Consider the following 13,742-nt stretch of genomic DNA (forward strand, 5'->3'; position numbering starts at 1 on the left):
TTAATCCCATTCCCACCCTCTCTTTGCCGCTCTCTTAGCATGTACACTGGCACCACTAACACCGCCCCTTCCCCACCTAAACCCTCTTTTATCATGGTGCCCCCCCTGTCATTTTATCCTGGATCCGCCCCTGGATATAAGTGCAATATATGTGCAGAATCAATTCAAATCACACCTTCATTTTCTAGAACGCACTTCTTTATTTATTGTTTCTAATATGAAAATTACTACAAAAAGACACACTTATAAAACATGTAGAAAAACACATCGCAAACACATATTTCTAAATGCAGAAAGGCAAATGACCATCTGCAGTAAAATTAGTCTCCAGATCACTCTAGGGTCTTGTTTCGTAGCAGCAGGAATTGACTGATGAGAAATTTTTGTAAACCCTAAAAATCAGGGATAAAAAATAAACTAAGTAAGTCAACACATAGAAAAATGAAGTTCCAAATGTAGATTAGTATGCTTTGATAATTTGCCTGATGGCAACAGAACAGAATGCTTCCTAGCTGCCCCTGTTCTGAGGCTCCGTCTTGGTCCAGACGCGAGCACTCATTGCAGGACGGAAGCCAGAGCGCAGACTAAGGGCTATTTCACACACTCCAGCTCCTGCCGGGCGGCAAAATCCAGCACGGCCAAAAGCCGTGCACAGTAGTTGTTAATGGGCACTATTGTGTCCATTCACACGGGACGGCCGCGGCCCGGCTGCCCGATTGCAGCCGGATCCCACCTCTGGAAGGGACGGCTGCCGGGCTGTGGCCATCTCCTCCATTCTAAACTGCTGTGTGCGGCACGGCTTCCTGGCCGTACGGGTTTTCGCCACCCGGCAGGAGCCGGAGTGTGTGAAATAGCCCTCAGGCTTCCCACCTGAACAGCAGCCGGGCGGCAGACGGACAGACTTCCTGACTACCTGGGAGTTAAGCCAACGATGATATGGTCTCACCGACACTGGCTTGGGGTATGGGTAGAAACCGGAACCGCGCAGGACCCCGGAATGCCAGACCAGACAGGCTTCTTTTATCAGTTTCTGTTGTTACGGAGCTTGTGTCCGTGTCCGATCTGGGGGTGCCTGTCCAGGGGTGTGCTGTCGGGGGGCTGCCGGTGACAACTGTGACCAGGGAGAGGAGGAGGGAGAGACTAAAGCCTTACTGTATGGTCCAGGCATGTAGCAAAAACTGGACCACACGGGGAGGCTGTAATCTCCACTTCCCCATGTCCCTGGCATTAACAGGCACACCGCCAAACACACACACACACACCCAAGAGACAAGACACGACCCCCAGACATCCCGGAACACCGAACCGGACACTACAAGCTCCAGAATGCAGAGTTGATGTCCTGTCCAGCGTTCCGGGGTGTCCCGTCCATGGGGTGTCTTGTCTGGGGGGGGGGTGGGGGCTGTTCTGAGGTCTTTTCCGGTTTAGGTTTTTACTTAGTCCCCACTGGCTTGTTCCTCTTTCTTATCCCAACACAATGGTTGACAGATACCCGGACGGTGGCAGTGGCAGCAGTGATTCCTGATCAAATTGTGCATGTCAATTTTTGATCCACAGTGGAAATAGACAACGATCAGTGGCGTAGGTACCGTCAGGCAGTCCCCGCGGTGGCTTGGGGGAGCGAGCATCAGCGGGTCTGGGGGGGGCGCCGGCACCCACTCGGCGCACTGACGTTAGCCTTGCCCGCGGGTGCCCCTGCAAGGAAATCCTATGCACCCTCTGTAAAAATGTAAATGAATGATCACTGCTGCCGCTGGTTACACAACTTGAGGACCAGCGGTACAGTTATCGGGAGGCGCGGGCACGGCGGCTAGCAGAGCAGCAGCGGCACTGCGGTCCCACCTCCACACTCTGGATGCCTCCTCCAGTCAAGACTCCTCCTCCCGTCATGGCCCACAGCTGGTGACCGGGAACTGCAGCGCGGACCTCACCCGACTCCATTTCGTTGAAGAGAGGTAACTGCCCCAGACAGCAGTCTCCGGCTCCCTTCACTTTCCCTGACCTGGTCTGGCCGACTAGAGCCTCTGCACTGCAATCACTGCAGCATACTGGCTGCCCGGCAAGCAGAGCATCAGCGGCAGTCCTGTCCCTTCACATCCAGGGGGGGGGGCTTCTTCCAGGCTCCTCCACCCTTCATATGCCCGCAGCTGGTGATCGGGAACAGCAGCGCGGTACTTTATAGAGAGGAGAGGTCACTGCTGCCCCCAGCTCCCTTAACTCTCCCTGACCCCACGGCTGTAAGACAGTTCTGCAGGGGAAGAAAAGTGCTGCTTAGCATGCAATCCTGTGTTTAACCCCCCAGAACTGTAAGTTATTATAATGGATGTCAATGTAAGGGGGAAGGGAGGGATGTGTGTATGTGTTTGGCATACTGTATTTACTGTAACTGGGGAGAAATTGGGAAAGGGGGTGGGGGGTGAAAGCACCAAGCATATAAGGGCTGGGCTGATTAACAAAGTATATTAGGGGTACATATGAACTTATAATACAACATGTCTATGCCACTTCACAATAGTCCATCTGTCTATTCATCTATGCCCCTCCCGCCCATCCATTTATGTCCACCCCCAATACGTTCATCTATGTCCCCTCCCGCCCATCCATTTATGTCCACCCCCAATACGTTCATCTATGTCCCCTCCCGCCCATCCATTTATGTCCCCCCATACGTTCATCTGTGCCCCCTCCCATCCATCTGTATATGCCTCCATATGGTGCTCGCATACCTCCCAACTTGTGTCAGGATGAAATAGGGACACCCGCGCGAGCGCCCGAAAAGGGGGCGGGGCGTATGCAAATGAGGGCGCGGCTTATGCTAATTAGCCACGACCTCATTTTCATACGAGAATAGACGCTGTGTGCATGCGCACAGCGTCTATTCTACTAGATTGGGGGGTCTCCCAACTGCCACCCCCCGCAGCGGGACAATGCCTGCCGCGGGTGGGACGTCGGGACAGGACCCGAAAATCGGGACTGTCCCGACGGAATCGTGACAGTTGGGAGGTATGTGCTCGGTCTGCTCGTCTGTCCATCTATGCCACCTCCCATCCCTCCATTTCACTCCTTTCTGTCTATGCCCCTTCCAGTCCTTCTGCCTGCCCATCTATGTCCTCTTCTGCCAGTCCGTCTGACTGTCTAAGCACCTGCCCATCCGTTTTTGCCCCTCCCATTGGTCAATATATAACCCTCCCATCTATTTCCCCTCCCTTCTGTCCATCTATGCCCCTTCGCTCCTGTCCTTCCGTTCATCTATGCCCCCTTCTGCCTGTCTGTCCATTTATGCCCCTCTCATTCTTCTGTCTGTACCATCATACTGTATGGTTCTTTTGTCTGCCCAAGCTCCCAATCTGTCTGTCCATCTATGCCTCCACTCCTGTCCTGTGTTCTAATCTAGTGTCTCTCCTGCTAGCTCGTTCTGTCTCCCTGACAAACCCCTATCTTTTTCTCTCTCCCTGACACTCTCGTTCTCTCTCCCTCCCTCATTAACTGGCTCCTAACACCCTCTTTCTCATTGCCCCCTCTTTGCTGCCCCTAAGGGGAATTGTAGTGACAAAGATTTTGCTATTGGGCCCAGATAGTTCTAGTTATGCCCCTGGCTGTGAGTAGCACTGACCCTCCGCTGAGCTGGGAGGAGGAGGGACAGTCTGTCATGTGCTCTCTGGCTCCTCCTGCGGCGCCACGTGAGCACCCATGTGTCTCTGTGCCCTCTAGGCGGCACTATTGAACCAGGCGGTGGCCCCACTGGCAGTGCCGTCTTTCCCATTGGGCCTAATGGACAAATTGGCCAGGGGCCCAAGGATTCTAGTGTGGCATGACCTGAATTTTGGCTCAATCCGGGTGGCAGGAGATTACTTTTGACTTAATATGGGTGGCATGACGTGAATTTTGGCTCAATACAGGAGGCATGACATGAATTTTGGCTCAATCTGGGTGGCATGACGTGAATTTTGGCTCAGTACATGTTGCATAATGTGAATTTTTACTCTTTCAGTGTGGCATGATGTGAGTTTTGTCTCAGTCCGGGTGGCATGATGTGAGTTTTGTCTCAGTCCAGGTGGCATGATGTGAGTTTTGTCTCAGTCCGGGTGGCATGATGTGAATTTTGTCTCAGTCCAGGTACCAGGATGTGAATTTTGGCTTAGTCCGGGTTCCAGGATGTGAATTTTGGCTTAGTCTGGGTACCAGGATGTGAACTTTGGCTCAGTCCAGGTGGCATGATGTGAAGTTTGGCACTTTCATTTTGGCATAAAGGTGCACATATACAGAGTGATCCTTCTTTGCAATGCGATGGGCGGCCCCCCACATTGCAAAGCACGAAAAGTATATGCTGCACGTACTTTTTGAACTAAATCACATTGCATCTAGTTCAAAATGCATGCAGCTTTAGCACATTGCATACGATTTTAACTAGTTGCGGTGCAATCTAGTTCAAAACGCATGGAGCACATCGCTTTATGTATGGGCACCTAAACGTGAATTTTTGCTCCATCCGTGTGGTATAATGTGTTTTTTTTGGCTCATTCCATTAGAATTTTGGCTCATTCCGTGTGGCATAATGTTTAAGGGGCAAGTATAGGGGGTCTACTATTGTGTTGCATAAAGACACGCCCCCTTTTACGTGGGCACGCCTTCGGCACGCACATAACCGCAACCTTCACTTTTCCATACCCCCACGTTATGGGAGGGGGGTGAAAAATGGGAGGGGGGGCACCACTCATTTTTTTGGCAGGGGGGAGCAAAATTTCTAGTTACGCCACTGACAACGATAAGGCGTTTCATTCCACTCTGGCTTTTTCCAAGAGTATATATCTACATTGTTCATCATCTTCTCTATATGAGCGCAGAGACTAAAAGTATCTTACTTTTGTTTGCTCCCTGTGTAATTAGGGCATCTAAATATGCATTCATATGCATATTAAGTGCCTCTGCAGTACTCTAGGTAGATCAATGTCAACTTAAACATTTTTATTAGCGCCTGAATTGATCTGTGGTGATTGAAGTTCTTCGGCCACAAAAGCTATACAGGGTCTGTCCAGAAAATAATGAGACTTTTTTTTTGTTACGCCACGCAGAACAGATGCATGGTGGTGCTGTAGGGCTGGATTGGTGGTGCGGTGTCTCAGCTACACATTCCTTCTGCGGCAGTAGCCTGTGAGTCTTTACACTGTACGGACCAAGCTGTAAACGAAGTGTCCTTTTATACCTCGGTCGAGATGGAGCATACCATCGAGCAATGATGTTTTGTGTTAAACTCGGGAAATTGGGTAGGTTTTGAATCATGATCGAAAAGACAACTGTGCGGTGATTTCCTGCACAGAGCATCGTCGCCTCGCCCCAAAAAGGTCAGAATCGGCAAATCAAAGGTCATATCTATACTCATTGTCTTTTCTTCGACTGAAACAGTATGGCCCACAAGGAAGTGATCAATTGGTTGAGGTACAGGGTCCTCTCCGTCAGCAAGGAGATTGCCACTACCGTGGTCCTCCCTCACGACAATGCGTCAAGTAACACAGCGCTTACAAGAAAGGGAGTTTTGTCCAAGCGCAACGTGACAACGCTGCCTCAACCACCCTACAGTCCCAATCTGGCCCCGGCTGACTTCTTTTTGTTCCCCCAGGATCAAATGCGGCTTGATAGGACACCGTTTTCAGACCGTAGACCAAGCAGAAGATCATTCTTTGAATATTATTAACACAATGTATCTGAAAGGTCAATAAATAGTTTTTCCCGGATTTAGTCTCATTACTTTCTGGACAGACCTTGTATATACAAGATGTATTTGATTTACCTTTAAATAATCAGTAATCATTCTTAGTACAGTGACGTATACTTGGTTATGATGATTCTTCTCTCACTGATACAGGTCAGAAAGTTGACGTGGTCGGTCTGCTCACAGGTCTGATTTCCGCAGGAACGTTTTTGGTTATATTTGGACTCCTCGGTTACTATTGGTACATAGTCTATTGTGATCCAAGAAGACACAGCCAAATGTAAGTAACATGCTATCGGTATTACACCTGGGAGATAACATACCTCCCAATAGTACATATGGTAGCACCTCTGCTCTGATTTTGACCCTGGAAGGTGCTGAGAGAGAGCAGAGATCGGTAAGTAGCCATAATAACTTGATAAGCCTATGTGTGTGATTTGGTTGGGGTGTTTTTTTTTATTGATTTTTATTTTATCCCAATTTTGATTTACCTATCTTGAGGCAGTATACATTTAAAACCTACTATATTGCCTACATTTAAATAATGACATCTTAGTTTATCCACCTCTACCCATAATGTTATTAGGATTCCTTCCGCCTCATGAAATAGTCCAGCCACGTGGTAAACACAGGCACGGCCCAGTAGGTAGGTTTAGCTAGCGTACTGCTAAAAAGTAGGATGTAGGCACAGAATCTCAGACACAGATGGTAAGAAGAGCGGAATCCTCGCCTGTCCAGCTCTTACCAAATAAACAATGCTTTATGCCCAGCATATAAGACCAGTGGCGTAACTATGGTGTAGCAGCCCCAGCTGTGGCTTGGGGGAGCCAGTGGTCTCAGGGCGCACTGAAAAATACCTGCTGTCCTATATGAATACACAGTTTGGTGTCACTCAGTAGTAGTGGGCAGTGGTGGCTGCATACCGTAGGTGACAGCTTAACCCCCCCCCCCCCCCCCTCCCCAGTGTCCTTGCCTCCTCTGCGCCTGGGGGCAGCCAGTGTCATTACCCGCACACACTTCCGCTAGTATCCCCGGTTGGCCCTTGGAAGCGGAGGTCGGTGGCGGAAGGCTACAGTGGATGGGATGACCTCCCTGTTACGCCACATGGGTGCACGTCACTCCTGGGGAGCTGCAGCACTACACATGGTGGCGCACAGTTGCCCAGGTAACCAGTCTGCACTATTGTCATGTTTTACTAAAGAAGGGGGGAGCTAAATTTATAGTTACGCCACTGGCCCAGACATCTATGTAAGCAAATCAGTTCATTCCGCAACCTTTGCAGGGACCAGTGGGGCAGCGATAAAAGGGACCAGCGACAAGGACCAACCTCAGCGGAGGGATGGTGGCATCGCGGCCAGTGACAACTCTCCTCCCTCACGGAGGTAGGAGCCGCCGCTGGTCACAACCCCAGTAGGTTCTTATGGGGATACGAGGCTTTGAGAGTTACCATACTGCAGAATGCGATGCATTCCTGACCTTGGTTCCTGTAGCAAATGCCATTTGATGATGGCTTTAACCCATTGTAGCCTATGGGCTACAGTTTGCAAACTTAGGGGTTATTCTGGTTCACTCGCAAAGGCACAATCTCTCTCTAATGGACAAAACCATATGTACTTCAGGTGGGGCAGATGTAACATGTGCAGAGAGAGTTAGATTTGGGTGTTTTATTGTTTCTGTGCAGGGTAAATACTGCCTGCTTTATTTTTACATTGCAATATAGATCTCACTTTGAAGTACAAACCCCACCCAAATCTAATTCTCTATGCACATGTTACATCAGCCCCACCTGCAGTGCACATGGTTTTGTCCATCAGAAAGAGATTGTGCCTTTGTGAGTGAACCAGAATAACCGCCTTAGCCGGGAAAAGGTCTGTGTGGTCACCAGGACCGCATATGCACAGGAGTTCCACTTTCACGCCCTATAAAATCCTGCTGGTAAAATCCAGGGCCAGATTAAGGGGGGGGGGGGTGTACAGGGGCTCCGTACCCCTGGGCCCCCCTCTATCTAGGGGCCCCCTGTGGTTGGCATGTGTGCAGTGCATTACTGGGAGTTGACTGAGAGGCTTGTGCTGAGCTCTGCTTGGTGGAGCTCATCATATGCTTCTCAGGCCCATGGAGGACAGCAGCAGCAGCGGCCTCGTCATGGAAGGGTTTTTAATTAGAGGCAGTGCTGAGACTGTCAGGTAGGTACAGGAAGACAAACACAGGCTTTTCATGTGGTATATATATATATGTATACCGTTACCCATTGACCCATTTGACAGTGTAATATTGTCCTGTGTAGTTTGCGGCCAGTAATGACAAGTGGGAGGGGACCCCTCTGTCTAAAGTGACCCCGGGCCCCCCGAAGGCTTAATCTGACCCTGGTAAAATCACATACTGCGGTGCAATTCTGGGTGCAGATAACATTGATTACGAGATTAATAATAGACCCCCTTAATTATAGCAAATTTCCTATTCGTCCATTCATGTTCTCTTTTTGTTGGTATTGTCACTAATTATTAAATATTGATATATTTTTAATAAAATGTTCCTCTTAATCATAACAATAGTGTCTTAGTAATAAAAATAGCCAGCTGGCTATGTAGCGCTTATGTCTATTCTGTCCTGACTCCTGTGACACGTGTGAATATGCAAAATGAGCAGTTTGGGGAATATTCAGCGCCCCCTAGTGGTCAGTCTTTGTTAATAAGCTTTTATAATCACCTATTGAGTCATAGAAAAGGAGTAGGGCGAGTTCATTGTTTGTAGGGAACGTTTGAGCAGGACACACAACCGAATGGCCATAAGGTGTGTTGCAGATTGGGTTTCTTTCCACATTCACTATTTGCTTACATCACGTTCTTTGTCGTTTCCCAAAGGCATTCCTGGTTTCTTAAAACTCTTGTAATAAGACCGTTCTGGACTGTGTAATTATAGCAGAATAATAGCACTGCCTGCTTGACAAAACATAGAAAGCGTGCAATTATCCCCTGTAATTACACAGCCGGGGACATCTTACTGCATAGCTAATACTGTCTCCCAATACCAGTGTGCTTGCTGGCTTAGGGTTAGCGGCTTGTTTATTAACATCGCTGACACAAAGAATGACTATAATACATGGATGGTGTAATGGTTAGCATTACTGCCTCACAGCACTGAGGTCATGGGTTTTATCCCCACCATGTGTTATATATACGGGGCAGCACGGATGGTGTAGTAGTTAGCATTACTGCCTCACAGCGCTGAGGTCATAGGTTCTATCCCCACCATGTGTTATATATACGGGGCAGTACGGACGGTGTAAATGGTTAGCATTACTGCCTCACAGCGCTGAGGTCATGGGTTCTATCCCCACCATGTGTTATATATACGGGGCAGTACGGATGGTGAAATGGTTATAGCTTTACTGCCTCACAGCACTGAGGTCATGGGTTCTATCCCCACCATGTGTTATATATACGGGGCAGTACGGATTGTGTAATGGTTACATTACTGCCTCACAGCACTGAGGTCATGGGTTCTATCCCCACCATGTGTTATATATACGGGGCAGTACGGATGGTGTAATGGTTAGCATTACTGCCTCACAGCCCTGAGGTGGGTTCTATCCCCACCATGTGTTATATATACAGTACGGATGGTGTAATGGTTAGCATTACTGCATCACAGCGCTGAGGTCATGGGTTCTATTCCCACTATGTTATATATACGGGACAGTACGGACGGTGTAATGGTTATAGCATTACTGCCTCACAGCGCTGAGGTCATGGGTTCTATCCCCACCATGTGTTATATGTACGGGGCAGTACAGATGGTGTAATGGTTAGCATTACTGCCTCACAGCGCTGAGGTGATGGGTTCTATCCCCACCATGTGTTAAATGTACGGGGCAGTACAGATGGTGTAATGGTTAGCATTACTGCCTCACAGCGCTGAGATCATGGGTTCTATCCCCACCATGTGTTATATATACGGGGCAGTACGGACAGTGTAATGGTTAGCATTACTGCCTCACAGCACTGAGGTCATGGGTTCTATCCCCACCATGTGTTTTATATACAGGGCAGTACGGATGGTGTAATGGTTATAGTATTACTGCCTCACAGCGCTGAGGTCATGGGTTCTATCCCCACCATGTGTTATATATACGGGGCAGTACGGATGGTGTAATGGTTAGTATTACTGCCTCACAGCGCTGAGGTCATGGGTTCTATCCCCACCATGTGTTTTATATACGGGGCAGTACAGATGGTGTAATGGTTAGTATTACTGCCTCACAGCGCTGAGGTCATAGGTTCTATTCCCACCATGTGTTATATATACGGGGCAGTATGTACGGTGTAATGGTTAGCATTACTGCCTCACAGCGCTGAGGTCATGGGTTCTATCCCCACCATGTGTTATATATACGGGGCAGTACGGATGGTGTAATGGTTAGCATTACTGCCTCACAGCACTGAGGTCATGGGTTCTATCCCCACCATGTGTTATATATATGGGGCAGTACGGAGGGTGTAATGGTTAGCATTACTGCCTCACAGCGCTGAGGTCATGGGTTCTATCCCCACCATGTGTTATATATACGGGGCAGTACGGACAGTGTAATGGTTAGCATTACTGCCTCACAGCCCTGAGGTGGGTTCTATCCCCACCATGTGTTATATATACAGTACGGATGGTGTAATGGTTAGCATTACTGCATCACAGCGCTGAGGTCATGGGTTCTATTCCCACTATGTTATATATACGGGACAGTACGGACGGTGTAATGGTTATAGCATTACTGCCTCACAGCGCTGAGGTCATGGGTTCTATCCCCACCATGTGTTATATGTACGGGGCAGTACAGATGGTGTAATGGTTAGCATTACTGCCTCACAGCGCTGAGGTCATGGGTTCTATCCCCACCATGTGTTATATATACAGGGCAGTACGGATGGTGTAATGGTTAGCATTACTGCCTCACAGCGCTGAGGTGATGGGTTCTATCCCCACCATGTGTTAAATGTACGGGGCAGTACAGATGGTGTAATGGTTAGCATTACTGCCTCACAGCGCTGAGATCATGGGTTCTATCCCCACCATGTGTTATATATACGGGGCAGTACGGACAGTGTAATGGTTAGCATTACTGCCTCACAGCACTGAGGTTATGGGTTCTATCCCCACCATGTGTTTTATATACAGGGCAGTACGGATGGTGTAATGGTTATAGTATTACTGCCTCACAGCGCTGAGGTCATGGGTTCTATCCCCACCATGTGTTATATATACGGGGCAGTACGGATGGTGTAATGGTTAGTATTACTGCCTCACAGCGCTGAGGTCATGGGTTCTATCCCCACCATGTGTTATATATATGGGGCAGTACGGAGGGTGTAATGGTTAGCATTACTGCCTCACAGCGCTGAGGTCATGGGTTCTATCCCCACCATGTGTTATATATACGGGGCAGTACGGACAGTGTAATGGTTAGCATTACTGCCTCACAGCACTGAGGTCATGGGTTCTATCCCCACCATGTGTTTTATATACAGGGCAGTACGGATGGTGTAATGGTTATAGTATTACTGCCTCACAGCGCTGAGGTCATGGGTTCTATCCCCACCATGTGTTATATATACGGGGCAGTACGGATGGTGTAATGGTTAGTATTACTGCCTCACAGCGCTGAGGTCATGGGTTCTATCCCCACCATGTGTTTTATATACGGGGCAGTACAGATGGTGTAATGGTTAGTATTACTGCCTCACAGCGCTGAGGTCATAGGTTCTATTCCCACCATGTGTTATATATACGGGGCAGTATGTACGGTGTAATGGTTAGCATTACTGCCTCACAGCGCTGAGGTCATGGGTTCTATCCCCACCATGTGTTATATATATGGGGCAGTACGGATGGTGTAATGGTTAGCATTACTGCCTCACAGCACTGAGGTCATGGGTTCTATCCCCACCATGTGTTATATATACGGGGCAGTACGGATGGTGTAATGGTTAGCATTACTGCCTCACAGCGCTGAGGTCATGGGTTCTATCCCCACCATGTGTTATATATACGGGGCAGTACGGATGGTGTAATGGTTAGCATTACTGCCTCACAGCGCTGAGGTCATGGGTTCTATTCCCACCATGTGTTATATATACGGGGCAGTACGGATGGTGTAATGGTTAGCATTACTGCATCACAGCACTGAGGTCATGGGTTCTATTCCCACCATGTGTTATATATATGGGGCAGTACGGACGGTGTAATGGTTATTGCATTACTGCCTCACAGCGCTGAGGTAATGGGTTCTATCCCCACCATGTGTTATATATACAGGGCAGTACGGATGGTGTAATGGTTAACATTACTGCCTCACAGCGCTGAGGTCATGGGTTCTATCCCCACCATGTGTTTTATATACGGGGCAGTACGGATGGTGTGATGGTTATAGTATTACTGCCTCACGTCGCTGAGGTCATGGGTTCTATCCCCACCATGTGTTATATATACGGGGCAGTACGGATGGTGTAATGGTTAGTATGGTGTTTTATATACGGGGCAGTACGGATGGTGTAATGGTTATAGTATTACTGCCTCACAGCGCTGAGGTCATGGGTTCTAACCCCACCATGTGTTATATATACGGGGAAGTACGGATGGTGTAATGGTTACATTACTGCCTCACAGCACTGAGGTCATGGGTTCTACCCCCACCATGTGTTATATATACGGGGCAGTACGGACGGTGTAATGGTTAGTATTACTGCCTCACTGCACTGAGGTCATGGGTTCTATCTCCACCATGTGTTATATATATTGGGCAGTACGGATGGTGTAATGGTTATAGCATTACTGCCTCACAGTGCTGAGGTCATGGGTTCTATCCCCACCATGTGTTATATATACAGGGCAGTACGGATGGTGTAATGGTTATATTACTGCCTCACAGCACTGAGGTCATGGGTTCTATCCCCACCATGTGTTATATATACAGGGCAGTATGGATGGTGTAATGGTTATAGCATTACTGCCTCACAGTGCTGAGGTCATGGGTTCTATCCCCACCGTGTGTTATATATACTGGTAAGTTAATTTACTTCCAACAAAATAAACCCTAGAATGTCTGTGTGTGCGTGTACATGTGGTAGGGTTTATAGAGTGTAAGCTCCCCTGGTGCAGGGACTGATGTGAATGTTCCAATATTCTCTGTAAAGCGCTGCGGTATATGTTTCAGCTATATAAGAAACGGGTAATAAATAAATACATAAATGCAACACAGGCAGAAAAAAGTACTTTGCTCGTTGCAATCCCAATTTGGTCCCACCCCAGATGGCTGTCATTCGCTGGGTTATTTGCTGAGGGAAGGGGGGGGGCCGGGAATGCCAAGTGTTTATGGGCATCCCCATAAAAATGCTGTGCCCTTTGTACTGTATATATATATATATATATATATATATATATATAGTTCCAGAGAAAGAACGCACTCACACTACATATAGGTCAATAATCTGGGGACAAGGGGAATGTGTTTTGACACACAATCCCAATTATAATCCAGGAGTATCCTCCACACTTTAGGTGGGGGATGTCAGGCACTCGCCTTTATAACAAAGGAATCAGACTTGTTATAAAATCCAATCAAGGAGCTTGGTTAAATCATGGTGTCAGCCATCAATGATGTCACAGGGGGAAACCTGTTGCTCCTTTCTCCATGGGTTTCCCCCTGTGACATCGTTGATGGCTGACACCATGATTTAACCAAGCTCCTTGATAAAGGTCCGCTACTTTATGGACCGAAATGTCGGGGCACATATGGAAATATACCAATTGTGATTCATGCTGATCAATTTCATTGGATGCAATAAAACCCGGATTGGATTTTGTAACAAGTCTGATTCCTTTGTTATAAAGGCGAGTGCCTGACATCCCCCACCTAAAGTGTGGAGGATGCTCCTGGATTATATATATATATATATATATATATATATATATATACCCCAGCTGCGTAACTAGAGCACCGATATGATATGAAATGTGATGGGAATGTGATGCTCGTTTTCCC

The 13,742-nt window shown here is 48.0% G+C and overlaps 1 protein-coding gene and 1 long non-coding RNA gene across 2 annotated transcripts in view; both read left to right on the forward strand.

Moving 5' to 3' along the window:
* LOC146045472 (uncharacterized) overlaps positions 1-13,742 on the forward strand; it is a 365,523-nt gene that overhangs the window by 158,795 nt on the left and 192,986 nt on the right. The gene's annotated exons all lie outside the window — the stretch shown is intronic.
* The window catches only part of PRRG4 (proline rich and Gla domain 4), a 36,015-nt gene that overhangs the window by 20,976 nt on the left and 1,297 nt on the right, over positions 1-13,742 (forward strand). Inside the window, exon 6 of the mRNA XM_083165506.1 lies at positions 5,864-5,990. Within this exon, the coding sequence (XP_083021632.1) occupies positions 5,864-5,990 (127 nt within the window). The remainder of the gene's footprint in view (positions 1-5,863; positions 5,991-13,742) is intronic.

Source organism: Crinia signifera, chromosome 11 (genome assembly GCF_055691185.1).
Source record: "Crinia signifera chromosome 11, ASM5569118v1, whole genome shotgun sequence".
Lineage (NCBI taxonomy): Eukaryota > Metazoa > Chordata > Amphibia > Anura > Myobatrachidae > Crinia > Crinia signifera.